Here is a 22,758-nt window from a genome sequence, read left to right on the forward strand (position 1 = left end):
CTCAGTATATCAATTTATTCATTGTCTTTTATCGTTCTAAATTATAAACTAATAATTTTATCGATTTAAATTTATAGATTATACAATAAATATTTATATTTATTAATTTATTAATTTAAATATTATTTAAATTTTCTATTATATTTTATTTTAATATAATTTATACAAATTAAGAATTTAAATTAAAATATTTATAGAATTTTGATGTTTAAATTAATATAACCATTAACTTAGAGTTTAATTGATACGGCTGTTGATTTAAGGTTTACGGTAATCAGTTTTACAGTTCACAATATAAATTGACATTTTTCATACTATTTATTAAATAAATCATCACAATAAACAAAAATGTATAGTTTATAATTGAATGTTTATTTAATTTTCGTTAACAAATATTTTTAAAAATAATAAAACAATAAAACTAATTACAAAATATAATAACTTAAATAGGACAGAGAGAATTTAACTGGTTTTTTATTATTTTTTTTAATCTATTAGCATTGTATTATAAGGAGACTAAAATTAAGATAGAATGAAACTAAAACTTTAAAATTAAAAATATATGAAATTAAAATTAAGCAACCTTGAAGGAAATGGATAACTTAACTTAATTTATCTTATATTAAAAATATGATTTAATTTTTTTTTGATGATATGAGATTTGCTACATGAGTTTTAAAAATACACTTTTAGTCTCCAGGTTTATATGAATACACTTATTTGGTCTTCGACTTTTTAAAACATACTCGTTTTAGTAATTATTATTTAAATTAAATTGATAACTTATACTAATCATATATTCTCTAAAACTGTTTTTTTTTTAATTTTAAATATCAATGTATTTACTTTTAGAAAAACCAAATACTGTATTTTTTAAGTTATAAAAATAGTAAATTTAAAAATATAATCATCTAATATGTTTAATTACTAACCGTATTTAAATACAAAAGGTTTTTTCTTTTATTATTATTTTTTGCAATTTTTCAATCAAATTTTAAAACTCTTAGATAAAAAAAATATATTTGGAAGTTTCCTACATTTTCTTAATAAAATATCTCTACAAATAGAAAACCAACTTTTGAAAATTATTATTTTTCATAGATATCTTCTCAATACCAACTGTCCCAATTCTCCATTTGATCTGACGAGAACTTCAAAAGTCGAAGCAAAATCATAATATAATGGCGATGATCAGTCATATTGTTCTATTCTATTCCTCCCGTTTGCATCCACTTTCTCTGTCTCCGGTTTATATTTGTGGAGCCCATTGAAACACCCATTTGCATTTCGCCATTTTTGCCTTTCCGCCATAGCTGGACGAGTTCTAGCGAGGTGCCACCCCACGTAGAACGAAGGACAAACCTATTTCGATTCTTCTTTTCTTCTCAAACCCACTTCATTTGATCACACGGATTCTGGGTTTTTCTTCTCCTTCTTCAGTTTTCATATTGCCTCAAAAATGGAGCAAAATAGTTTGGAGAGGTTTTTCTTTATGGTGGCTGATGAATTTGAAAACCCGTTTACCTACTGTTTTCGTTTGATGGATTTGTGGATCTACCAATTTTTAGATGTCAATCGTTTTCACTTGGTATCATTCAGTAGCTGACTGAACTGATCGAAGAGCCCAATTGCAGAGTAAGTTCGTTTTATTTGTTCATCGTCTTTTATTCCTGTAGTTTGTGTTTTTCTTTTAGTTTTTTCGAAACTTGAGCATGAGGATGAGTTGTTTTTTTGGTTCGGTTGCTGGATGTGAAGGCATAGTTTCTGATTATGTGTTTGTTGTAGCCCTTTACAGTTTTGATATTTAGTCAACGAATTGTGGGAGTATTTTTTATTTCTTTTTATGTTTAGAACCTTAGTTTGAGGCAAAGAGTTGACGGGTTTCTGTTGTATTGTGGGTTTATTGTAGTTCATCGAGATAATTGACCGAAATATGCAATTACAGGAGCCACTTATCAGGTTGAGGAGTTTTGCTGCTTCGAGTTGTGAGTGATTTCTTTTCTTCTTATTTGCTAGTTGGGAGACCCGGTTAGTGCAATTTTTTGGACCGAATGATATGGTTATTCTTTTTGAACGTGGAGTTAAAAAGCTAGAGCTGATGAAATGAGGGATGTTATCCAGTTCGATGAACTTTCTGAGGGCTTGTTGGATGCCGTCCTCGGACAATATAGTACACAGGGGTTCGAATTCAGCAGGCCGTCATGAAGGCTTACTATGGTACAAGGATATTGGACAACACATGAATGGTGAATTTTCTATGGCTGTAGTTCAGGCCAATAACTTGCTTGAGGATCAGAGCCAGATTGAATCGGGTTCATTGAGTTTCCTTGACTCCGGACCATATGGAACCTTTATTGGTGTCTATGATGGCCATGGTGGGCCTGAAGCATCAAATTACGTATATGATAATCTTTTCCAACATCTAAAAAGTAAGAACTCTTAACCGAGACGAGATAGCTTTTTGCAATAAGAACTCTAATCGAGACTAGATAGCTTTTTGCAATTATGATTGTTGGACTTCATAATCAATATAGTACAAGATTGAAATGAGTTCATGGTCTTTAGAATCTAAGCATTTCATTTGAAAGTGCAGGGTTCACCTCAGAACAGCAGTCAATGTCCACTGATGTAATAAAAAAAGCATTTCAGGCTACAGAGGAAGGGTTCATTTCTTTAGTGACTAAACAATGGCAAATGAAGCCCCAAATTGCAGCTGTTGGTTCATGCTGCCTGGTTGGTGTGATTTGTGATGGCACCCTTTACATAGCTAACCTTGGTGATTCCCGTGCGGTGCTCGGAAGGCTCATGCGGTCAACTGAGGAGGTTATTGCCGTGCAGCTATCAGCAGAGCATAATGTGAGCATAGAGTCAGTCAGAAGGGAGATGCATTCTCTGCATCCAGATGATTCACATATAGTAGTTTTGAAGCATAATGTATGGCGAGTAAAGGGCTTATTACAGGTAACTCTTTCACACGGGGAAGAAATTTCTGACCAACGGGAGATATAACTCTCATCCTGATTATTTTATTGTTAATGAAGCACGTGAATGAATGTATTTCTAGACGTCAAACTTCAACCTCAGAAATTTTTAAGAAAAGAAGTTGCTTTTTACTTGCTTAGTTATAGGTCTTTTGGTACAGAGCTCTGTTGTTCACTCTTAGCTAGTCCATCTTTTTTCTCTATCCCCCCACATTAGAGGTCCTCATTTCAATAACAACATTTTCATTACAGTGATATGTTTCATTATCATAAATTTGCCTGACATTGTGGAATGAGGTGTTTTGCGCAGTTATACAAATTCCTTTCTTTCAATTGCAGGTTTCCAGATCTATTGGTGACGTGTATCTAAAGAAGCCGGAATTCAACAGGGAACCTTTGTATTCTAAGTTTAGGCTTCGTGAACCGTTCACTCGACCATTATTGAGCTGTGAACCATCAATTGCAGTCTATGAGCTTCAACCACATGATCAGTTTATCATATTTGCCTCTGATGGCCTGTGGGAGCACATTAGCAATCAGCAAGCTGTAGATCTGATTCGAAGTCACCCACATAATGTAAGATGTATATCTTCTCATAAATGTATAGTTGTACTTGAAGTATTTCTGGCGATGAGAAACTTGTCATCATTTACTTGTAGAATGTCTGCTAATGCTTTCTGATTGTTTAAATTTATATTTATGATCATACAAGGTGGTAGTGAAAAGTTAAAGATGAATTGAAAGATCAAATTTGAATTGTCTGCTTATGTTCATGCAGGGAAGTGCCAAAAGGCTGGTAAAAGTTGCTATGCTAGAAGCAGCTAAAAAACGAGAAATGCGATATTCAGACTTGAAGGATATTGATCGTGGAATACGTCGCCATTTTCATGATGACATCACTGTCATAGTTGTATTTCTCGACTCTAATCTTGTAAGCAGAGCGAGCTCGGTCCGTGGTCCAACAACGTCTTTGAGAGGATGTGGTGTTATCTTACCTACAAAATCTCTAGCTCGTTGCACCACACCTACAGAACTTAACACAATCTCATGAATTCTAGCTGTCATGTAAGTACATTGTGCTGGGTCTTCAGAGTTGTCATGGTCCCATCAGCAATGAACAAGTATAAGTTTAACAGAAAAAAAGTCTAGTAATTCTTTTAGTGCATAATTTAACATTCAACATGGCATGTACTGTATGTAGTTTCCAACAATTTGAGCAGATGAGTAAAAGTACTAAGAAAATAGAGCTTAGTAGTTAATGTAAGGGTAGCCTTCTTCTTCTTCTAGCCAAGAAGATTCTTTCTCACGTTTCATCCTTATATTTTCAAGTTTTTCCTTTCTTTCTTTCCGTTCTTTAGAACTTAAGAGTGTGCAACCTGTAGAACAGATCCTATTCAAGTAAGATCATCTTTCTTCCTATTCATTTTGGATTACATTGCTTTTTGGCTTCGTATATTGGAAGTTGGAGGAGTATTTCTGAAAACTGAAAAGCTTCCGTTCCTTGAAACATAACTTTCTGCACTCACTTGCCAGATCTGATCGAGTTCAACTATACAGAAAAACAAAAAAAACCAAACTAAACAGAAGTCAGTTCAGTCTATTTTACACATTTTTGTCACAGAATCAATCCTTATTTTGTTCATCGTTTGCAGCTGCAGAGAGCTGTTTTTCAGTACTGTGATCGACGTCTATGGAAACACTATTAATCTCAAGGCACTTTAAGCTTGCACTCTCAAATGCAAAAGAATCCATCCCAACACGAAACTTCCCAAATCTGATACCTTCAGTGCTGACAATGCTTTCAGAATATTCAATCTCCATGGATTTCTGCATTAGTCGTTTCCTCTTCCAAAAGTTGTCAGCTTCATGAAGAGCTTCCTCTAGCTCTTGCCAAACCTGACCCATGGTTGGACGGTACTTGGGTTGTTGTGAAGTGCATTTCAGTCCAAGTTGCCCCATCTTTAACATCACCTCGAAGTTGCATGGCTCTGTAAGAAGATCTGCATCCAAAATCTCTTCAACTCTCCCTTTTTCTAAGCTTGGTCCTGCCTGCAATTTCACCCACCAGTCTATTCATTATATTCCTTAGTTTCTAAAACATCCATGTTGTTTCAAATGTTACGATATTACCTTTTACATGTTATAACTTAGAATATTGGATGGAAACTGAGGTTTAAAATGAAAACTGTAATTCTAATATCGGAACACCTTTTGGTTACTGGCATACCCGTTTTAAGTCTCATTTTTCATCTAAAATTCAAACGAAATTCAACAAAAAGGTTGGTTACCCATCGAACAATGTGAGAATCAGGGAGGGGCTGGTTGGAAGCAAGAACTGGACGGGCAGAAACGAGTTGAAGAAGAATAATGCCAACGCTGTATACATCGCTGAAAGGAGTCAAGTGAAAGGTTGAGCAATAAGCAGGGTCCAAGTAGCCCGGCGTGCCTTTGATCTGGCTGCTAACGTGCGACCGGTCACCAACAGGGCCCGATCTCACCAGCCCGAAGTCACAAACCTTCGGCTCCATTCCATCTCCAATCAATATATTGCTTGGCTTTACGTCCCTGTGGATTATGCTTGCCCTCATCCCTTTGTGCAGGTGACCAATCCCTTCCCCAACACAAAATGTAATTATTTTTCTTAGGTTGGTCGTACTATACAACGAGTGATACTCAGGTGTATTCTAGTATTTTGAGTAAGAAATGCATACCTTTAGCTGCTCCAATAGCTATATTAACTCTTTGTCTCCAAGTCAAGCTTCTTCCTCCACGACCTATGCAAAACAACAACTCACAACACTACAAAAAGAAGACTTGAAAAAACACTTATATATTACCTATGAAAATGACATTGAAATATCAATTAAAATTTACCAATCATGTAATCTAGTAGCGATCCATTTGGTACATATTCATATACCAATATTCTCTCTCGTCCATTTCCTGTCCAACATATTTTCACCTTTAAAATATTGCTCTTAAAAACTTAATAACAACCATGCATTTCTCCTTTTTATCATTGTTTTTATTTATTTACCTGTAGTTTCTTCACAGTATCCCACCAAAGCTACCAAGTTCTTGTGCTTTACTGATGACAACAGCTTCACTTCTGCTTAGAAGAAATCAATAGTTGTAAAAGTTCAAAAAAAAAAAAAACATTTTAGTCTCTAAATTTCTCTACTAACAAATTAATTCAGTTAATAAAAAATTAATACCTCATAATTCCATCTTAAGGATAAAAAAACTTTATAATTTTGTATGGATTAAACAACTAATTTTTTTAAAACTAAAATTTTCAATTCAACAAAAAAAAATGAAACTATGAGAAGCTTGATTTGACTTTTAGAATATAGTTTTATGTAAATTTTTGGACTAAAAATGTTTTTAACGAAAAGAAAAATTGATTATAAAGGACGTTTATATTTGGACGTTTGGACTTCGAAACAAAAAGTGAAGTTGTAACTAGTTGACATAAAATTGATTGTTTTAGTTGTATAACTCTCGAACTACAAAATGTTCCAACTCCTACTTCTAGCTCATAGTGCCTAAGGCTCTAATAACACATAACAACTGTAATATAAATCAAGGTTTAAACTAAAAACAGAAACGATGTGATTACCATTTCGAAATTCATCAAGAGATGTATAGGAATCAGCATGAGGTCTTTTTATAGCCACAATTTCCCCTTCACTCTCAAAAACACCTTTATAAACACTGGCAAACGAGCCAGCTCCCAACAAATATTCCCCACTGAAATTCTTCGTTGCCTTCTCCAATTCCTCAAATTCAAACCTTCTCAGCTTCAACTTCTCCTCCTTCACACTTCCCTTACGGCTTCGCCCCAGCCCTTCCCGAAGTTTCCGCATAATTCTCCTGCGAAATACACAAAATAGCAATGCGCCTAACGACGCCACCACCCCCACTCCGACAACATATTCTAACCATCGATTGCTCCGGCTCGGTGGCGGAGAAACCGCCGGCGAAGAAACGGGGAAGAAGTTGGCCATTTGTTGTGAAGAGATCAGTTTAGAGAGAGATTGTGTTGTGGTATGTGCAAAGTTTAGGGGAGAAGTTAAAGAGGAGAGTAAAGAAATGATTGAAGAGAAGAAGGAGACTTGTTCTTCAACGCCGGACGGCACAGAGAGCCAAAACAGAGCCCCATAAAAATATATGTGCATGAAAAATACGTACTGTGGATTATTTAAATCTTAAATTATAATTTTTAATTTACTCCAACTGTTGTAACAAAAAAAATAGGAAAACTATTTAAAATGACAAAAACTTCAAAAATCATTTAGAAATATAATAATATTTTATAAATATTTTAGTTAATTATGTAAAAACACATTAAAATTTATGCATGGCAATAAACATCAGTGAAAAGTTTGTGCTAAAACTAAATTAATAATAAAATAATTCTTAATGTATATTTCCCATATATATATATATGTCAAAAAATAAAAAATACAAAACTCATATTATAACAATTTAAAATCTAAAAGCAAACTATAATAACATATATTATAACAATTCCGACGATTATAATAACTTTGACTATAATAATCTACACCATAAACACATATTATAATAACCTACGCCTCAAAACAAATTATAATAACACTGACTATAATAATTTACACATAAAATACATTATAATAAGGAACGTTTTTTTGATAATAAAGTTCATGTCATCATATTTTCTAAATTGTAAAAATAGTAAATCTAAAAGCGATGGTTATAAATTGTAAAAAATAGGTGCTGCTAACACGTACTATATTCCAATCAATTTTTTTTTGTTAGTAAAGTTGTTTGGTAACTCACATGGGTCCCATTGTAAAATTAAATTATAATTGTAAGTCTTAATGGTAAGCATTAATTTAAAACAAACATAGTTGTGAGTTAGCAATAAACTATATCCTATAAATACAGTTATTTATTATTTTGTCAGTTTGTTTTTGCAATTGAAATATTTAAATAAGAAATAAAATAGGCCCTTCCAACGAAAAGGACAAAGCACAACAATACAAAGCCTTATGAAATTTGAATCACTTCAACCAAACTAATAGCTGTGTTGATCTTAACTTATAAAATATAAAATTAAGTCAGTTTAATTGCTTGATTAAACTAATAACGTTGGATTAGGTTTTTTTAATTCATCTTAGATCCGAGGTTTGGTAGAGTTGTATTTTTATCACCAATACGAATGTTAGTTCAACATTCTTCGTATATCTCTACATTTTTCTTTATAAAATTAATGATAAATATAATAACCATTTCCCTTATAATTATTTCGACCATGGCACGATAAACTTTGTTAAATATTATAACATTTTTAATATAAAATTAGCGTACATCATATAATATGAAATATTACTATATTTTGTAAATATTTTACCAATTTTACTATTTTTTATAATTTTCATTAGGTCTTGTTGTTATATTGATGTTATGCCTGTTTAGTAGATTTGTTGATTAGTTTATTAAAAAAACAGTTTAGATGTGTTTAAATCTACTAAACAGAATAATAAAAGTTTAAAATCATACCTATTTGACATAAAAGTCTAGAGATTTATAGGATGCCTTCTTAAAAAAATTATATATAATAGAAAAAAAAAAGTAGGAATCACATGTGAAAATTCGTTGCGATTGAAAAATGACAAAACCCTTAATTCGAAATAATGGTTGTAACAAGCAATGAAGGGTTTAGGTTCATGGTTATATTAAAAACGATGGATTAAATAAGCATAAACAACAATCAACAATTAACAATAGTATGCAATGTTATTTTCAAATATAACAAAACAAACCAAAACATTTATAATATGAAGCAAAATATCGGAGTCTATATATCAATAATTGATTATGATGAACTAGAAATGACATATTGTAATATTTTATTATATTTATAGAAATTTATAGTAATTTAGAAGATATATATTTCACTTTATTTTAAAATGAAAATGTTAATGTCTTTATAATACATGAAGACAAGAAAAATTGATAAATTTTGCTATATTTTTAATTTTTTAAAAATGTTGCTATATACTTAATTATTTTGTATCTCATGATTAAATTTGTAACTATATCGGGTGAACCATGACTAAAATCTAAATATGGAGGCTCATGTATATCATGTTTACCTTATCAACAAGAGAGATAGCAAAAAAGGACAGAAAAGCATACGTTAGATACCAATTTTTATTTTTATTCTCACTTTTGTTGAATATATCATAAAATTCATTCTATAAGATCGGTATATATCCGTTACGTCCACAAATATTTTTATATAAAGAAAAACTCTCAATATTGACCAATTCCATCTCTGTTTTTTCTTTCTTTCTAGATTGTAATAATTTATCTAAACTATTATTAATTTTGTAATAAACTAAAATCTCAATAGAATTACCAACTAAAAAAAGTGCTTATAATTACAAGATCCACAACAAAACCTTGGTGGCATTTTAATTTTTGATATTAATATGATGGATTTGTTCGTTGTTGGTACAAAAGATGATACCTTTTGGGTTGTCCCATCAATATTTCAGCTTCCTCACTTTTTTGTTGTTTCTTTAATCGCTTTTGCCAATTACATCATCATATTCCTGTAAAATCACGTTAGATTTATTTATTTCACTCAATTTCTCACATTCTTATCCTCACCCATTATCATTTCTATGGAGATTTCAAAGAATCAAAATGAACACTTTATCTAGAAATCTCAATTTTTAAATTTGAGGCAAAACGGGCTTTAAGAGGCATAAAGATGTCAAACAAAGTGTAAATTTAAATCATACCCATGTTGAAATCTGGAGAAAACTGTCTGAAATGCATAAAGTTTTGATTAATTAGCCCCAACAAATGGTTTGAGATGAATGAACTTGATCGAGTACTTGAAAGAAAGTGCCAAAATTCACCAAATATCTTGCGAATTGGGTAGTTGAGAGCGGTAGGGACCGCCTTTTAGGACCGATTTTATTGCGATTCGGTGATACTCAGAGAGAGACCCGTACGTAAAACTTTCCACCTTTTCTCGCGCCCGCCTTCGACATTGTCTTCACTTTTCTCTCTCTCTTGGGGATCACCATTACTGGATTTCGATCCAACCCATTTGATTTCTTCTCCATTTTTTCATCTTCTCGCCTTTGTTTTTTTAGTTGATTGATCTCGCTTTGCTTGTGGGGTTTCACATTCATTATTTCCATGGGTATTCTTCGAATCTAATCGATCTTTGTTCCTACTGTTTTTCTCTTTTATGGGTTTTTTGTAGTTTGCATGTTTGGGGCTGCTTGCGGCTGGGGTTTTGTTTTTTTTATTGCTGATGTTGGATTTGTTGGCTTTTTACAGCGACGGAGAACCCTTTCAATAGCATCTTGAAGACCCTTGAGAATCATGAAGGGGGTGTGTTTGGAAAGTACTATAGCTTGCCCGCTTTGAACGATCCTAGAATCGGTGAGCGGTCTTGCTTTATTTGACTGTTTGTTTGATTCCTGTGAGATTAAAGCCAAGTGAGAAGAGAACTTTGAGTGTCTTTGTTCATGTGGCTTTTCCATTTCGAATCAGTGAAGTGGGAGCTTTTCTTTCCACAAGCGTCTTTTTATGGATTCCTTAAAAGCTTTATTAGATTCTATTCTGCTTCTGCATAAAAAGCATGGGTGGTTTTAGTGGTGTGAGTTGAAACTGCGTTATAATGGGTTGGATACTGATTGTTGGGTGGATGTTTCTTTGACAGAAAGGCTCCCATACTCCATTCGGATACTTCTCGAGTCTGCCATTCGAAACTGCGATGAGTTCGCCGTTAAGGCTAAGGATGTCGAGAAGATTATTGATTGGGAGAACACTTCTCCCAAACTGGTTGAAATTCCTTTCAAACCTGCTAGAGTGCTGCTTCAGGTCAGCATTCTGTTTCTGAAAGATGGTTATGGATTTGTGTTGTCATATTGATGTGTGAAAATGGTATACATTTAGGATTTTACTGGTGTGCCTGCTGTTGTTGATCTTGCTTGCATGCGAGATGCAATGAACAGGCTCGGTGGTGATTCCAACAAGATCAATCCGTTGGTGAGTAGCGGGCTTCATAACTTCTTGTTCTTTATATTTGTCAATCATTTATAATTCAATCTGATACACGAACTGTTGAACACTGAGCAATGGCATCTGAATATCACGAATACAGGTTCCAGTAGATCTTGTCATTGACCACTCAGTTCAGGTCGATGTGGCAAAAACTGAAAATGCAGTACAGGCAAATATGGAACTTGAATTTAAACGAAACAGGGAAAGATTTGGCTTTCTGAAATGGGGATCGAGTGCTTTCCATAACATGCTTGTCGTACCTCCAGGATCTGGTATAGTTCACCAGGTAAACTTATCAGTGTCTCACAACACCTGAGCAGATCATCCTGTTGTCGAACTTTACTTTCTTGCCTTCTGCTTGTTAAATAATATTCTATCATTTTTCAGGTTAATCTGGAATACCTTGGCCGAGTGGTATTCAACACAAATGGTTTGCTTTACCCTGATAGTGTTGTGGGAACTGATTCACACACAACTATGATTGACGGATTGGGTGTTGCTGGTTGGGGTGTTGGTGGGATAGAAGCAGAAGCTGCAATGCTTGGACAGGTAGAGAGATGTTGTGAATTTGTATTTGTTTTAGCAACTGAGAATTAAGTTTTTCGTTGTAAATCAATATTAATTGCCAACTTATCTTATATTGGTTTAGTTTCCATTGCCTGTATAAAATAATCATTATTTTTTGGTATTATATTTTTGTTATCTTGCTGGAAACTTGTTGACTTTGTCCTTTCCTTTCCTCTTTAATTTTAGCCAATGAGCATGGTCTTGCCTGGCGTTGTTGGTTTTAAATTAGTTGGAAAGCTGAGAAATGGTGTAACAGCTACAGACTTGGTTTTGACTGTGACTCAAATGCTCAGGAAGCATGGTGTTGTTGGCAAGTTTGTGGAGTTTTATGGTAAGCCGAATCAACCTTTCTTCAGCATATAACAGATACAGGAAATGTGAAATATATGATGCAAGCACCAGACAATAGTTATAAACAATAGATGATAGGATTATTGTCCTTGCTATCTAAAATTCCTTTTCCAACAGTCCTTGTGTATCAAATTATTGAAGAGGAGAGTAGACATTTTTGCTTGGACTTCTTTTTTTTCTTTTTTAATACTTAAAAAGAATGCATTATTGTATTAATTTTAAAAATTCGAAGAAAAGAAAAGGAAATGACGTGGCTATAACGTTGTGTAAGATGGAGACAAAAAAAAAGTGTATATGTTATTGTATAATTTGCATATATAAGATCCATTTTCGCCAACAGTTTCAATATTTATGCCACCCATTTTCTTATAATGGCATTCAACGTCTATGCAGGGGAAGGTATGGGTGAACTATCTTTGGCTGACCGGGCCACAATTGCCAACATGTCCCCTGAATATGGTGCAACAATGGGCTTCTTTCCTGTGGATCATGTCACCCTGCAGTATCTAAAACTGACTGGAAGAAAAGATGAAACGGTTAGTAATTTCTCATACTGTTATTCAGCTAGAGTAATTCATGTTTGCTTTTATTTGAGTGCTAACTTGAGAATTACCATTCAGATTTCTATGATAGAATCTTACCTGCGGGCAAATAAGATGTTTGTAGACTACACTGAGGTAAACATAGAATATCCTCTTTCCTTGCTTCATTGTCATTCTTTCGCTTTATTTTCCAATTCAATTATTGGCATTCTTTCACTTTGCCAGCACCCATCTCTTTCTCTCTCTTTCCCTCTCTTTCCCTCTTTACATCACTCAATATTTTGGTTCTTTCATATCTGAGTTAGTTTTTACTGAATGCAGCCTCAAGTTGAAAGAGTGTACTCCTCTCATATAGAACTGAATCTTTCTGATGTCGAACCATGCATATCAGGTCCAAAAAGGTAGCTCAAGTTATGCTAGAAGTACCTCTGTAAAGTTCAATACTAACCTAGCATTATTTAACTTTACATTCTTCTTCTTCATTTTGTAGACCACACGATCGAGTTCCCTTGAAAGAGATGAAAGCTGATTGGCATGCATGCCTTGACAATAGAGTTGGATTCAAGGTGAAGGACATTTACCTCAACACATTAATTTTGAGGAGAATTACTAATACCATGTTTACTTAGGAAAAATATTACTATCTTGTATAAAAGAGTAGCATTCTTTGTAGAGAGTGAAAGTATCTATTATTTTTTTGTTTTTTCTATAAAGTTTAAGCTTTATGGGATTAAGCATGGCCAAAAGACTAGTGTTCCAATAGTTGTTGTCATCTAATTTTTTTTTCTTTTACTGCACGTTTCTAAATCTGTTACCTCTATTTTCGCCATTCTAATTATTTTATATAATAATATTATAGGGTTTTGCCATACCAAAGGAAGCTCAAGTAAAGGTTGCAGAGTTCAATTTTCACGGATCCCCAGCTCAGCTTAGGCATGGGGATGTTGTAATTGCAGCTATCACTAGCTGCACAAATACCTCAAACCCAAGTGTTATGCTTGGAGCTGCTTTGGTGGCTAAAAAGGCTTGTGAGCTTGGGCTAGAGGTTAGATGTCTGCTCAATTTTGAAATCATAGTAACCAATTCCTTTGTGCTCTATCAGTTTTGATTCAATTGCAACTTTGTAAATCAGGTTAAGCCCTGGATTAAAACAAGTCTTGCTCCAGGCTCTGGGGTGGTGACGAAATATTTGGCGAAGAGGTATTTTTGTGACAGTGTGATATGTTAACATTTTTTCAAAAGCACTCATCTAAAGTATGCATGGTTACATCTGCAGTGGCTTGCAAAAGTATCTTAATCAGCTAGGATTCAATATAGTTGGCTATGGATGTACTACTTGCATTGGCAATTCAGGAGATATTGATGAATCCGTTGCTTCTGCAATAACCGAAAATGGTAACTATTTGCATTGGGTGGAATGTTGGATACTGTTTTAAGGTATTCTAGTAACTCCATTGTTAATAATATTTGAATGTCCAGACATAGTTGCTGCAGCCGTACTGTCTGGAAATAGGAATTTTGAGGGTCGTGTACACCCTTTGACGAGGGCCAACTACCTTGCTTCTCCTCCTCTTGTTGTTGCCTATGCTCTTGCTGGCACAGTAAGTATCTTCTATTTCTCTCTCTCTCTCTCTTTTGAATTCGAATAGATGAATGCTTGTAGATGCCAGATTTCATAAGCCCTCAAACACCTCTCTACTCCACGAACGTGAATCTTAAAATGAATGTACCGCCACCCATGAAAACCACATCAAATTACCTTGATATCTTAAAGATAAGTTTTCAAATGCATAATTCAGAAGCTACTTTGCAGGTGGATATCGATTTCGAAAGTGAGCCTATTGGGGTGGGAAAGGATGGAAAGGAAGTATTCTTTAGGGACATTTGGCCAACTAGCGAAGAAGTTGCTGAAGTAAGCTACTATACTTTGAAGTGCCTTCTTGATGTTTGAGCATTTTGATTGTTGTATTTGGAACTTATCAATTTCCTTTCTTAATTAGGTTGTACACTCAAATGTGTTGCCTGACATGTTTCGTGCCACATACCAAGCGATCACGGAAGGGAATGCAACTTGGAATCTTTTATCAGTTCCTGAAGGAACACTCTACTCCTGGGACCCAACATCGACATACATTCACGAGCCTCCATATTTCAAAGATATGAGCATGTCTCCTCCGGGGCCTCATGGGGTCAAAAACGCATACTGCTTGCTCAATTTTGGTGATAGTATTACAACTGATCACATCTCACCTGCTGGTAGCATCCATAAAGACAGTCCTGCTGCCAAGTACCTTCTCGAACGTGGGGTTGATAGAAGAGATTTCAACTCTTACGGAAGTCGCCGTGGTAATGATGAGATCATGGCACGTGGCACTTTTGCCAACATTCGCATAGTCAATAAACTATTGAAGGGGGAAGTTGGACCCAAGACAATTCACATTCCCAGTGGGGAAAAACTTTCAGTTTTTGATGCTGCAATGGTAATTTCTCTCATTTTTTTTTTTACCATATTGATTGTCTCAATAGGAAAAAAAAGTTCCTTGTCCTTAAATTTTACATCTGTTAACAGAGATACAAGAGTGAGGGGCAAGATACAATCATTCTTGCCGGTGCCGAGTATGGAAGCGGAAGTTCTCGTGATTGGGCTGCCAAGGGGCCAATGCTTCTGGTATTATTGTGCATTCTCATACATACATATATATATATATATATAAACTAATAGCTCAATTCTACAACTACGGGCTGACTCCCCCTGGTGATAATTTAATGATGCTCTTTGAAACTTTTTTCAGGGTGTCAAAGCAGTTATAGCAAAGAGCTTTGAACGTATACACCGCAGCAACTTGGTCGGTATGGGTATCGTTCCTCTATGTTTCAAGGCTGGGGAGGATGCCGATTCTCTGGGATTGACTGGGCATGAACGATTCACCATTGATCTTCCAAGCAATGTGGGTGAAATCAGGCCTGGTCAGGATGTGGCTGTGGTGACAGACACTGGAAAGTCTTTCAGTTGCATTCTAAGATTCGACACAGAGGTACTTCCCCAATCATTCTCTACATGTCTTGAATCTAAATGACAACTCCGAAAAACTAGGCGGGTTCTCACAATCTAAAGTTCGGTCTGGTTTGATTATGCAGGTGGAACTGGCATACTTCGATCATGGTGGAATTCTGCAGTATGTCATCAGGAATTTGATTCACTCAAAGCACTAAATGAGTTAAGGTTGCAGCACTGAGTTCATGAATAAAATGTGGAAGAAAGTTAACAAAGTTGTGAATTTGAAGAGAATTGTTTGGAACTATCAAGTTACTTGTTTCAATAATCCTCCATATATTCTATATGAACATAATTTGATCAATTTTGTTTGAAGAGAGAAATAGTAAATTTGTTGCCACATCAAAGAAGAGTGTTTTCCATAATGGTGCTCCTGAAAGAAGTACTAATTTTACACTTTCCTTTCACTATCTCAAGTATTTTATTGTTTTAAGTTTTAAGTTAAAAATTTATTTTTCTTATTAAAATAAAGTTTAATTTACATATATTGTGCTTGAATGTTATTAAAATTATTTCAAAATGTTACATTCTTTCCTTCAAATTTTCACTATTAGATTAGAGCCCAACTACCTATTGGGAGAAAGATAATAATAAACCAAGGAAGAATCTGTGCGTCGGTTTGCTTATAAACCAAGGTATCAAACTGGTCAATTATATTTTGAGTTATAAACAAAGGCAAGACAGATTCAAAGATCTTAGATCTGTTCAATTCGTCCTAGAAAACTTAAATTTAGCAACTAAATCCATGGTTTAAACTAAAATTAAGAATAGATCAAACATAAGTTTAGGGACTAAATCCATAATTTAAACAAAGATAAGAATATATCAAATCTTAGTAGGTATACTTTTGTGATGAATGTTGTCATTTCTATTGCATTGACCATTGACTCAGCTTTGTTCTTGTTTTTCTTGTAATTCACTCAACTCCAACCAATTCCACCTAATAAAGGTTCAAGTTGCAAATTTGTTCCTTGTAGTTTGAAAAAGAAAAGAGATTAGAATCTAGTTCCTATTATTTATAATTAACATTTTATTCTTATAGTTTGATAAAATCTTGATAGAACTAGTTCTACAATACAAACTATTTCCTTTAAAAAAAAGAAAAGAAATTATTTCTTGAAATTTTATGATCAACTAAATATAAATTTTCTTCAAAGACTAAATTTGTAAATTCAACATTTGCAAATCCACTTGTACTAATTGCAATTAAAGACCCATAAATTTAACCAAAAATATACAATAACAAAAATGGGTTTACTTTCTTTTTGTAATAATGAGACTTGGAGTCACGACTTTTCATTCCCTATCACTTCCTTTCACAGAAACAACAGAATCCTAAACAAAACCAAGACATATATATCTTCAACAAGAACACAAACTATAAAATGAAGAGAAAAAAATGGAGTTGTGTTGTACATCAAGAGTAAAATCTTTGTTTTTGTTTTTTTTTTTTTACATAACATACCATATGAATCTGTAACTGAGGTTTGAAGGTGGAATTTTCTGGCAAAAATATGAACTCTTATTCTCTCGTGGCCATAAACAAGAAATCAATAACAATGTAAGCTCGTAACTAAAATTTAACCATATCAAAATTCATAGATTTAAGGATCTAGTAGTTGTGGACAAAGGTTAAATTATAGAAAATGATGATTCCCTACACAAATTGCATCTGTGACTTTGACAAATAACAAGAAATGTCAACCAACCTGCAAGATAATGAAGCATCAAACCTTTAGGAATAATTCTTTTACCAGTAACATGAGAAAAGTCAGAACAAAAAATTCCTTTGTTCGCTTCTTGAAAGTGATTTAGTCCCGTTTGTTAACCATTTAGTTATTTATTTTTTCAGTTTTTAAAAGTTAAAAGCCTACAAACATCGCTTCCAACTCTAAACTTTTTGAATTATTATCTACATTTTACTAATGTTTTAAAGACCCAATCAACTTTTGAGAACTAAAAAATAATAGCTTTTAAAAACTTGTTTTTATTTTTGGAACTTGGAAAAGAACTCAGCTCTTTTTTACTAAAGAAAAATGAACATTGTAAAAAATTAAGAGGAAACAAGCTTAATGTTCAAAAACTATTATTAAACAGACCCTCAACAATTCAGGTGAATAACGATCTAGGAAAAATTAAAGAATGACTGTCCAGTGATTGAGGTGTTCATTTGATTACAATTTTAGTTCATGGTTTAGAGCATGGAAATTACCTTAGTCACATCAACTCAAGCTTTATATTCTTCTACTCGCATCCATTTAGTAGCAGACCATTTGTTCCCCTTGATAACAGGACAGCCACCTATAAATGAACACCAGAAAAAATGTCATCTCTTTATCAAGAAAATCAATCACTTTCTGCATATAGGAGATGCAAAAGAAATTGCATCGACAGATATGAATGTGCATCACTGAAACCTATATATCATGCTCAGTAAAATGAATGGTAAGTTTATAAGTTGAGAGTATCCAATCTAACCATGCAAACTTGATGGATCTAGGGAAGCATCAGGCTTCATGCTCCAGAAAAGCAATGCATCGCCCCTCTTTGGTTTAACTGAAAGTCCTTTCTTCCCACAATCTGAAAGCTCATTCCACCAAGGTACAGAACTAAAGTTTCCTTTGGCAGCAGGGAACACTGTCTCACCTCCTTCTTCGACATCTGAGCTGAATTATGATAGAAGATATATAAAATGATGAGATAACCATGCAAAATGTAGTAGCGCTTGTTCTGAGTTCATATTGATTACTACTTACAGGTACATAAGCACCGTTGCTATACGTTGACCTCCATTCTTTGTATTGTACTCATCAAGGAAGTAATCAAAATGAGGTTCATATTTTTGTCCTACTTCGTAATGAAGAACCTGAAGTCCTTCTCCGTGCTCTGCATATTATGTGTGCACTTGAGTAACAAAATATGAAAAAGAAGGTGTCTAATAAGTTTGATCTAATGCAAAATTTCAAAGATAAGATAACAAAAACTACATATAATAACAAATATTGAAGCAGCTTATCAGGTGAATCCAATTATCTTTCATTCTTACAAGCGACAGTGGGTGCGTAATAAGCTCATAGGATAACAATTGGAGTTGATATTCATTATTGATCATTTCAGCCATAGTTATAAGATCTTCCTTGGCACGTGAAACTTAGCACAATAATTCTGCCTATTTGAATGATCTCGAGCATGATTGTAATAATCTTTTTTCTAACAATATAAAAGTCATGATTGGCAATGCTAGGTAAGAGGGGAAATTTATAACACAATGATGAGTGCAGTTGGATTTAAATTAAAGATTACAAAGTTCAATTTTAACCATGCATAATCAAATTATAATGCTTGATGTAGTGGGAAGAAACCGGGAAGAAGGAAAGAGGCTAAAAAATGTACCTACGGGTATGAAGGAGAAATCAGAAAGCCTTTTCTCTATAGTTCTAACAGTCTTATCACGCCCTCTCGGCAAAAACGTTCCAGAGCTAGTGCGAACTCTGTGAAAAATAGGTCAGGGAGGCTTCTACATTGTAGATCCAGCAATACTAACAAAAAGGAATTATGAAGAAATGAATAGCACACCTGCTATCTTTACTCTGTCCAGTTTCACTGTCAACAACTGTAGACTTTTGCATATGAGGCTTGGCAAGGCTGATTAGGTATTCACATTCCTCCTTCGTCTAAGCAATTAAAAAGTAAACCAGTTCAGTATTTTCCTACTCCAAGATTAATCGACGAGCCTCAGCCTAAGTCAACTCAAAACTCCAACACGATCTAAAGACATATAAAAATGGGAATTATCCTTAACCCCTTTCATCATAATAACAAAGAAGCACACTGACTTCTTAGAGGAACATAAACATGATCAACCTAAGTGATGAGCAGCCCCTAAAGACTTCATTTAAAAAATGCGCTCCCAAAGACACATTCAACACGTAAGAGCATAAACAAACCAAGTTTAAAAAATTCCACGCAAAAGTTGCATATATATTTATAAAACACAAATCTCTCACATTACAGATCGGGAAGAAGAGAATACCAGAAAGTTGTGATAAACGAAAGCTCTAGGTTCCCATGAGATCACTTCAACCCACTGCTCGCCTTTCTCCTCGTCGACGCTGAAATGAAAAGTAAAAAAACAAACAAACAAACAAAACCCTTATAATCAATAAAAAAAAAAAAACACCCTAAACCGAACAAGAAATTGAAAGCAAGACCCAGAAGATCACATACTCATCAGAAGTTTTGCGCACAATCGAGCTGAGATCGTGAACCTTGGTTGAACCGCCGGAATTCCCAGGGATCGAGAGGATTCCAAGGGCGAGAAGAATGAGAATGACGAAAGTGAACATAATGAGCAAGGTAAAGACGAGAGTAGAGGAAGAAGAGGACTTGCGAGTAGGGAATCGAGATTGTCTGTGTTTCGCCATGGAAACAGAAACAGAAACCCTTTAGGGGGGAAGATCTGGAATTGAAGATGGGGATTTGGATGAGAGTAGTGGATTGAAAATTTTGGTCTTCGTCTCCAAAGTCCAAAGCCTCTAATTCTCTAATTCTCAAAGTCTCAAATTCTCTCTCTCTCAACTTCTGTGTAATGGTAAACTCGAAGAACTTTGACACCGTAATTAAAGATTGATTTTGGGTTCTGCCTCTCCTTTCCACCAATCTCACAAACTTCTTTTTCTTTTATTTTTCTCTCTCGCTTCCCGGCGGCTTTTTTTCTTTTCTATTTTTCAATAATTAAATTAAATTCAATCCTTTTTCTTCGGTTAAAATACTATATTTTAGTTTATGTACACATTATTTTAAATTAAAATTATATTTAAATTGTTTCTTCTTATATTTTAAAATCCAACAATATAATTTGTATTAGATACAACGTATTTACTGTATAACATAATATTTTCATCTTTTTTTTGTTTTTTTTTTTAAATTATTGCTATATACTTAATTATAACTCAAAAATAGGATTACTATCCAAAATATAAAAATATTGTTTTTACAAATCTTTGATGATTTTGTGTTTTTAAAATTGCAATCTAGGTAGGGAATAAATGAGAATAGGTATTTAAGTACGTTGATATGGAGAGTTTGTTTGTTTATTTGGGAAAATTAATTGCATGTATCCAAATAGAAATTGTATAAATGAAGAAATAAATAAATATATATGTATATTAATACTTTTATTTGATTGGGGAAATTTTCAAGTTTTTTTTTCCTTTTTATTTTAAATTTAATATTCCATGTAGATTGTTACGTTCAAAGTTCCAAATTTGGCTATAGATTTTAGGGTAAATTTGGAATTGAGTTAAAGTATAGGGAGAGCTTCAAATATTCTAATATATCAAAGTATTGATCATACTAAAACTTTTATTTTGCTTTAAGAATATGTAATGTACTAGCATATTGATGTGAAAACATACATTAAAAAAATGTACTTTGTCTAGGCATTACACTCTCTTTCTCCATCCCCATATTACTATCTATTATTATTAAATTACAAGCTTGTTATGGATAAATTTATAATTTTATGTATATGGGATTTGTAATTTGTAATCTCTAGTAAGTATAAATCAGTTCTACCAAATCACAGTAGCTAAATTTTAAATTTATTTTGAGTGGATTAACATAGAATTTGACGGAACAACGTTGATAAACACCAACAAAAATCTATAAGCGTCTATTTTGAATAAAATCAGAAATATTGATATATTTTTTAAATATTCAAGCAATTTTATCAATTACGATGATTTTTCTTATGATTGTTCGAACTTTTCACTCAATATATCATCAAGAGATGTTTATTGTATCATTCATATTTTGAAACTACTAAAATAAAATAAAAACAAGTAGTTTAATGTGCAACAAAAATAGCAAATAATAAGTGGATATTAGTATTTGAAAAAATTATATCAAAATGACAGAAAATATTTAAAAAAAAAAAAACAACTGATAGCATCAATTTTTTTATATATATTACTTAATTATGAAATTTAAAAAATGGTGTGATAAGTCTGCAGGAATTTGGGTTAGGCAAGATTTGGTTTCCACCTAATAAAATTGGAGAATTGGCAAATTTGTCTTTTTACACTTTTATGATACCATATTAATGACAGTAACATGGAAGCCTCACCTAAACAAATTAATTTTTAAAAATATGATCTGACTTTCGATCTCATCAATAACTCCATTTATTAGTTTAATTAATTTATTAATTATACATATATATTAAAACAAAAAACAAAAATTACATTTAGTGTTATTATTTTTATTACATTTTAAAATACACTTTGATTCCAAAGTAGTTTATTTATTTATTTATTATTTGAAAATAATACATATTTGGTAAAATTATATTTTATATTTTAAAGTAAGAAATTTTATTTAAAAACAACAAAACTAAATCTCAGCAAATTCCATACAATTACAAGGCCCATTTGTGGGCTGGGCGAAAGTATGCAGGCCCAATACTCCCCGACCAAAAACTTTGGGCCTCAGTTGAAAATGCCCGAAGTACTCAGCTTTTAAAGTTTTCAATCTTAGCAGTAATACATTAACGATTTTCATTTACATCCTTCCAAAAAATTGAAAGTTTTGATTAAAATTTTGTTATAAATGTTCATCATTTACATATCTCCAAATATTTTTTAAGTTTGGTCATGGGTATTTTTAAATATAACAAAATCAATCACAATTCTTAAATATAATAAAATCGATATCAATGGCTGTTAGTTTTATAAATAATTTTAATAGTTATAACATCTGAGAACACACAATAAAATATATAATAAAATTCATTTTCTCCTTTCTCTTTTCCCTTGTTTGTCTTGTTCATTTGAATTCAACAAGAACAAAAAGTTGAGTCAACAAATTGAAATTGTATTCGTCCAATTTTGATTTTATTTAATTAAATATGATAACAATACAACTGTAAAACGATGGTCTTTCCAATACAATATATATATATATATAACAATTCACTCGAAAATGAGAGAGAATTAAAGTTACAAATAGAAACAAATTATAAAAAAAAAAAAACATTTTCTCCGAAAATTTAATGACTAAAGAAAATAGAAAAAAAAAAAAAGAGTTAGACTTTATTTTGTAAATGAGTTCGAAAATCACGTCGTTAGAACTTTTCAAATTTATTTGACAAATTTTAAAATGTTGAAAATAAATTAATTTTCTTTCATGC

General features: G+C 32.9%; 5 protein-coding genes across 7 annotated transcripts; 2 read left to right on the top strand and 3 right to left on the bottom strand.

Annotated features, from left to right (window-relative positions):
• Positions 1 to 1,083: 1,083 nt before the first annotated feature.
• Positions 1,084 to 5,707, top strand: LOC101219696 (probable protein phosphatase 2C 60). Of its 2 annotated transcripts, none has more exons than XM_011659762.2 (6): positions 1,084 to 1,635; positions 1,910 to 2,429; positions 2,594 to 2,961; positions 3,321 to 3,557; positions 3,760 to 4,046; positions 4,634 to 5,707. In XM_011659762.2, the coding sequence occupies exons 2-5, from the start codon at positions 2,111 to 2,113 to the stop codon at positions 4,030 to 4,032; spliced, it is 1,197 nt and encodes a 398-aa protein (XP_011658064.1). In that variant the 5' UTR covers positions 1,084 to 1,635; positions 1,910 to 2,110; the 3' UTR covers positions 4,033 to 4,046; positions 4,634 to 5,707. The 2 variants fall into 2 exon arrangements, with proteins under 2 accessions (XP_011658064.1, XP_011658065.1); XM_011659763.2 differs by having other exon boundaries at positions 1,946 to 2,429.
• LOC116404519 (probable serine/threonine-protein kinase PBL9) lies at positions 4,605 to 5,569 on the bottom strand. The gene is made up of 2 exons (XM_031887049.1): positions 5,270 to 5,569; positions 4,605 to 5,030 (listed from the first exon to the last, which is right to left on the bottom strand). Exons 1-2 carry the CDS (start codon positions 5,567 to 5,569, stop codon positions 4,605 to 4,607), a joined length of 726 nt encoding a protein of 241 aa, XP_031742909.1.
• On the bottom strand, positions 5,118 to 7,133 carry LOC101219455 (probable serine/threonine-protein kinase PBL25). Its single transcript, XM_031886514.1, has 4 exons — positions 6,601 to 7,133; positions 6,019 to 6,090; positions 5,856 to 5,924; positions 5,118 to 5,755 (listed from the first exon to the last, which is right to left on the bottom strand). The coding sequence occupies exons 1-4, from the start codon at positions 6,986 to 6,988 to the stop codon at positions 5,655 to 5,657; spliced, it is 630 nt and encodes a 209-aa protein (XP_031742374.1). The 5' UTR covers positions 6,989 to 7,133; the 3' UTR covers positions 5,118 to 5,654.
• A 2,843-nt stretch (positions 7,134 to 9,976) lies between these two features.
• On the top strand, positions 9,977 to 15,965 carry LOC101217715 (aconitate hydratase). The gene is made up of 20 exons (XM_004134794.3): positions 9,977 to 10,185; positions 10,326 to 10,430; positions 10,711 to 10,871; positions 10,947 to 11,039; positions 11,155 to 11,340; positions 11,442 to 11,603; positions 11,808 to 11,952; positions 12,366 to 12,508; positions 12,593 to 12,649; positions 12,836 to 12,915; positions 13,005 to 13,080; positions 13,374 to 13,559; positions 13,647 to 13,714; positions 13,791 to 13,909; positions 13,994 to 14,115; positions 14,328 to 14,426; positions 14,515 to 14,994; positions 15,084 to 15,182; positions 15,307 to 15,549; positions 15,653 to 15,965. Exons 1-20 carry the CDS (start codon positions 10,182 to 10,184, stop codon positions 15,725 to 15,727), a joined length of 2,703 nt encoding a protein of 900 aa, XP_004134842.1. The 5' UTR covers positions 9,977 to 10,181; the 3' UTR covers positions 15,728 to 15,965.
• Positions 15,966 to 16,352: 387 nt separating this feature from the next.
• LOC101217481 (probable prolyl 4-hydroxylase 10) lies at positions 16,353 to 20,249 on the bottom strand. 2 transcript variants are annotated; one of them, XM_031886921.1, is made up of 8 exons: positions 19,797 to 20,249; positions 19,603 to 19,681; positions 19,146 to 19,243; positions 18,963 to 19,060; positions 18,326 to 18,455; positions 18,048 to 18,235; positions 17,782 to 17,870; positions 16,353 to 16,539 (listed from the first exon to the last, which is right to left on the bottom strand). In XM_031886921.1, exons 1-7 carry the CDS (start codon positions 19,991 to 19,993, stop codon positions 17,797 to 17,799), a joined length of 864 nt encoding a protein of 287 aa, XP_031742781.1. In that variant the 5' UTR covers positions 19,994 to 20,249; the 3' UTR covers positions 16,353 to 16,539; positions 17,782 to 17,796. The 2 variants fall into 2 exon arrangements, with proteins under 2 accessions (XP_031742781.1, XP_004134841.1); XM_004134793.3 differs by lacking the exon at positions 16,353 to 16,539 and adding an exon at positions 16,931 to 17,278 and having other exon boundaries at positions 19,797 to 20,247.
• Between the last annotated feature and the right edge of the window lie 2,509 nt (positions 20,250 to 22,758).

The sequence above is a fragment of the Cucumis sativus genome, chromosome 6 (genome assembly GCF_000004075.3).
Source record: "Cucumis sativus cultivar 9930 chromosome 6, Cucumber_9930_V3, whole genome shotgun sequence".
Lineage (NCBI taxonomy): Eukaryota > Viridiplantae > Streptophyta > Magnoliopsida > Cucurbitales > Cucurbitaceae > Cucumis > Cucumis sativus.

Bases quoted from the DNA above. Each gene is read 5' to 3' on its own strand.
- LOC101219696 (XM_011659762.2), top strand. From the start codon at position 2,111: ATGTTATCCAGTTCGATGAACTTTCTGAGGGCTTGTTGGATGCCGTCC. The intron at 2,430-2,593 runs GTAAGAACTCTT...TTGAAAGTGCAG, and splicing joins TCTTTTCCAACATCTAAAAA to GGTTCACCTCAGAACAGCAG. The intron at 3,558-3,759 runs GTAAGATGTATA...ATGTTCATGCAG, and splicing joins TTCGAAGTCACCCACATAAT to GGAAGTGCCAAAAGGCTGGT.
- LOC101217715 (XM_004134794.3), top strand. The intron at 12,650-12,835 runs GTAAACATAGAA...TACTGAATGCAG, and splicing joins TGTTTGTAGACTACACTGAG to CCTCAAGTTGAAAGAGTGTA. The intron at 14,116-14,327 runs GTAAGTATCTTC...GCTACTTTGCAG, and splicing joins CCTATGCTCTTGCTGGCACA to GTGGATATCGATTTCGAAAG.
- LOC101219455 (XM_031886514.1), bottom strand. From the start codon at position 6,988: ATGGCCAACTTCTTCCCCGTTTCTTCGCCGGCGGTTTCTCCGCCACCG. The intron at 6,091-6,600 runs GTAATCACATCG...TCTTCTAAGCAG, and splicing joins TCTTGATGAATTTCGAAATG to AAGTGAAGCTGTTGTCATCA. The intron at 5,925-6,018 runs GTAAATAAATAA...TATGTTGGACAG, and splicing joins ATACTGTGAAGAAACTACAG to GAAATGGACGAGAGAGAATA.
- LOC101217481 (XM_031886921.1), bottom strand. From the start codon at position 19,993: ATGGCGAAACACAGACAATCTCGATTCCCTACTCGCAAGTCCTCTTCT. The intron at 19,682-19,796 runs GTATGTGATCTT...TTTTCATTTCAG, and splicing joins GTGCGCAAAACTTCTGATGA to CGTCGACGAGGAGAAAGGCG. The intron at 19,061-19,145 runs GTGTGCTATTCA...TATTTTTCACAG, and splicing joins GGACAGAGTAAAGATAGCAG to AGTTCGCACTAGCTCTGGAA.
- LOC116404519 (XM_031887049.1), bottom strand. From the start codon at position 5,569: ATGAGGGCAAGCATAATCCACAGGGACGTAAAGCCAAGCAATATATTG. The intron at 5,031-5,269 runs GTAACCAACCTT...GTGAAATTGCAG, and splicing joins ATTCTCACATTGTTCGATGG to GCAGGACCAAGCTTAGAAAA.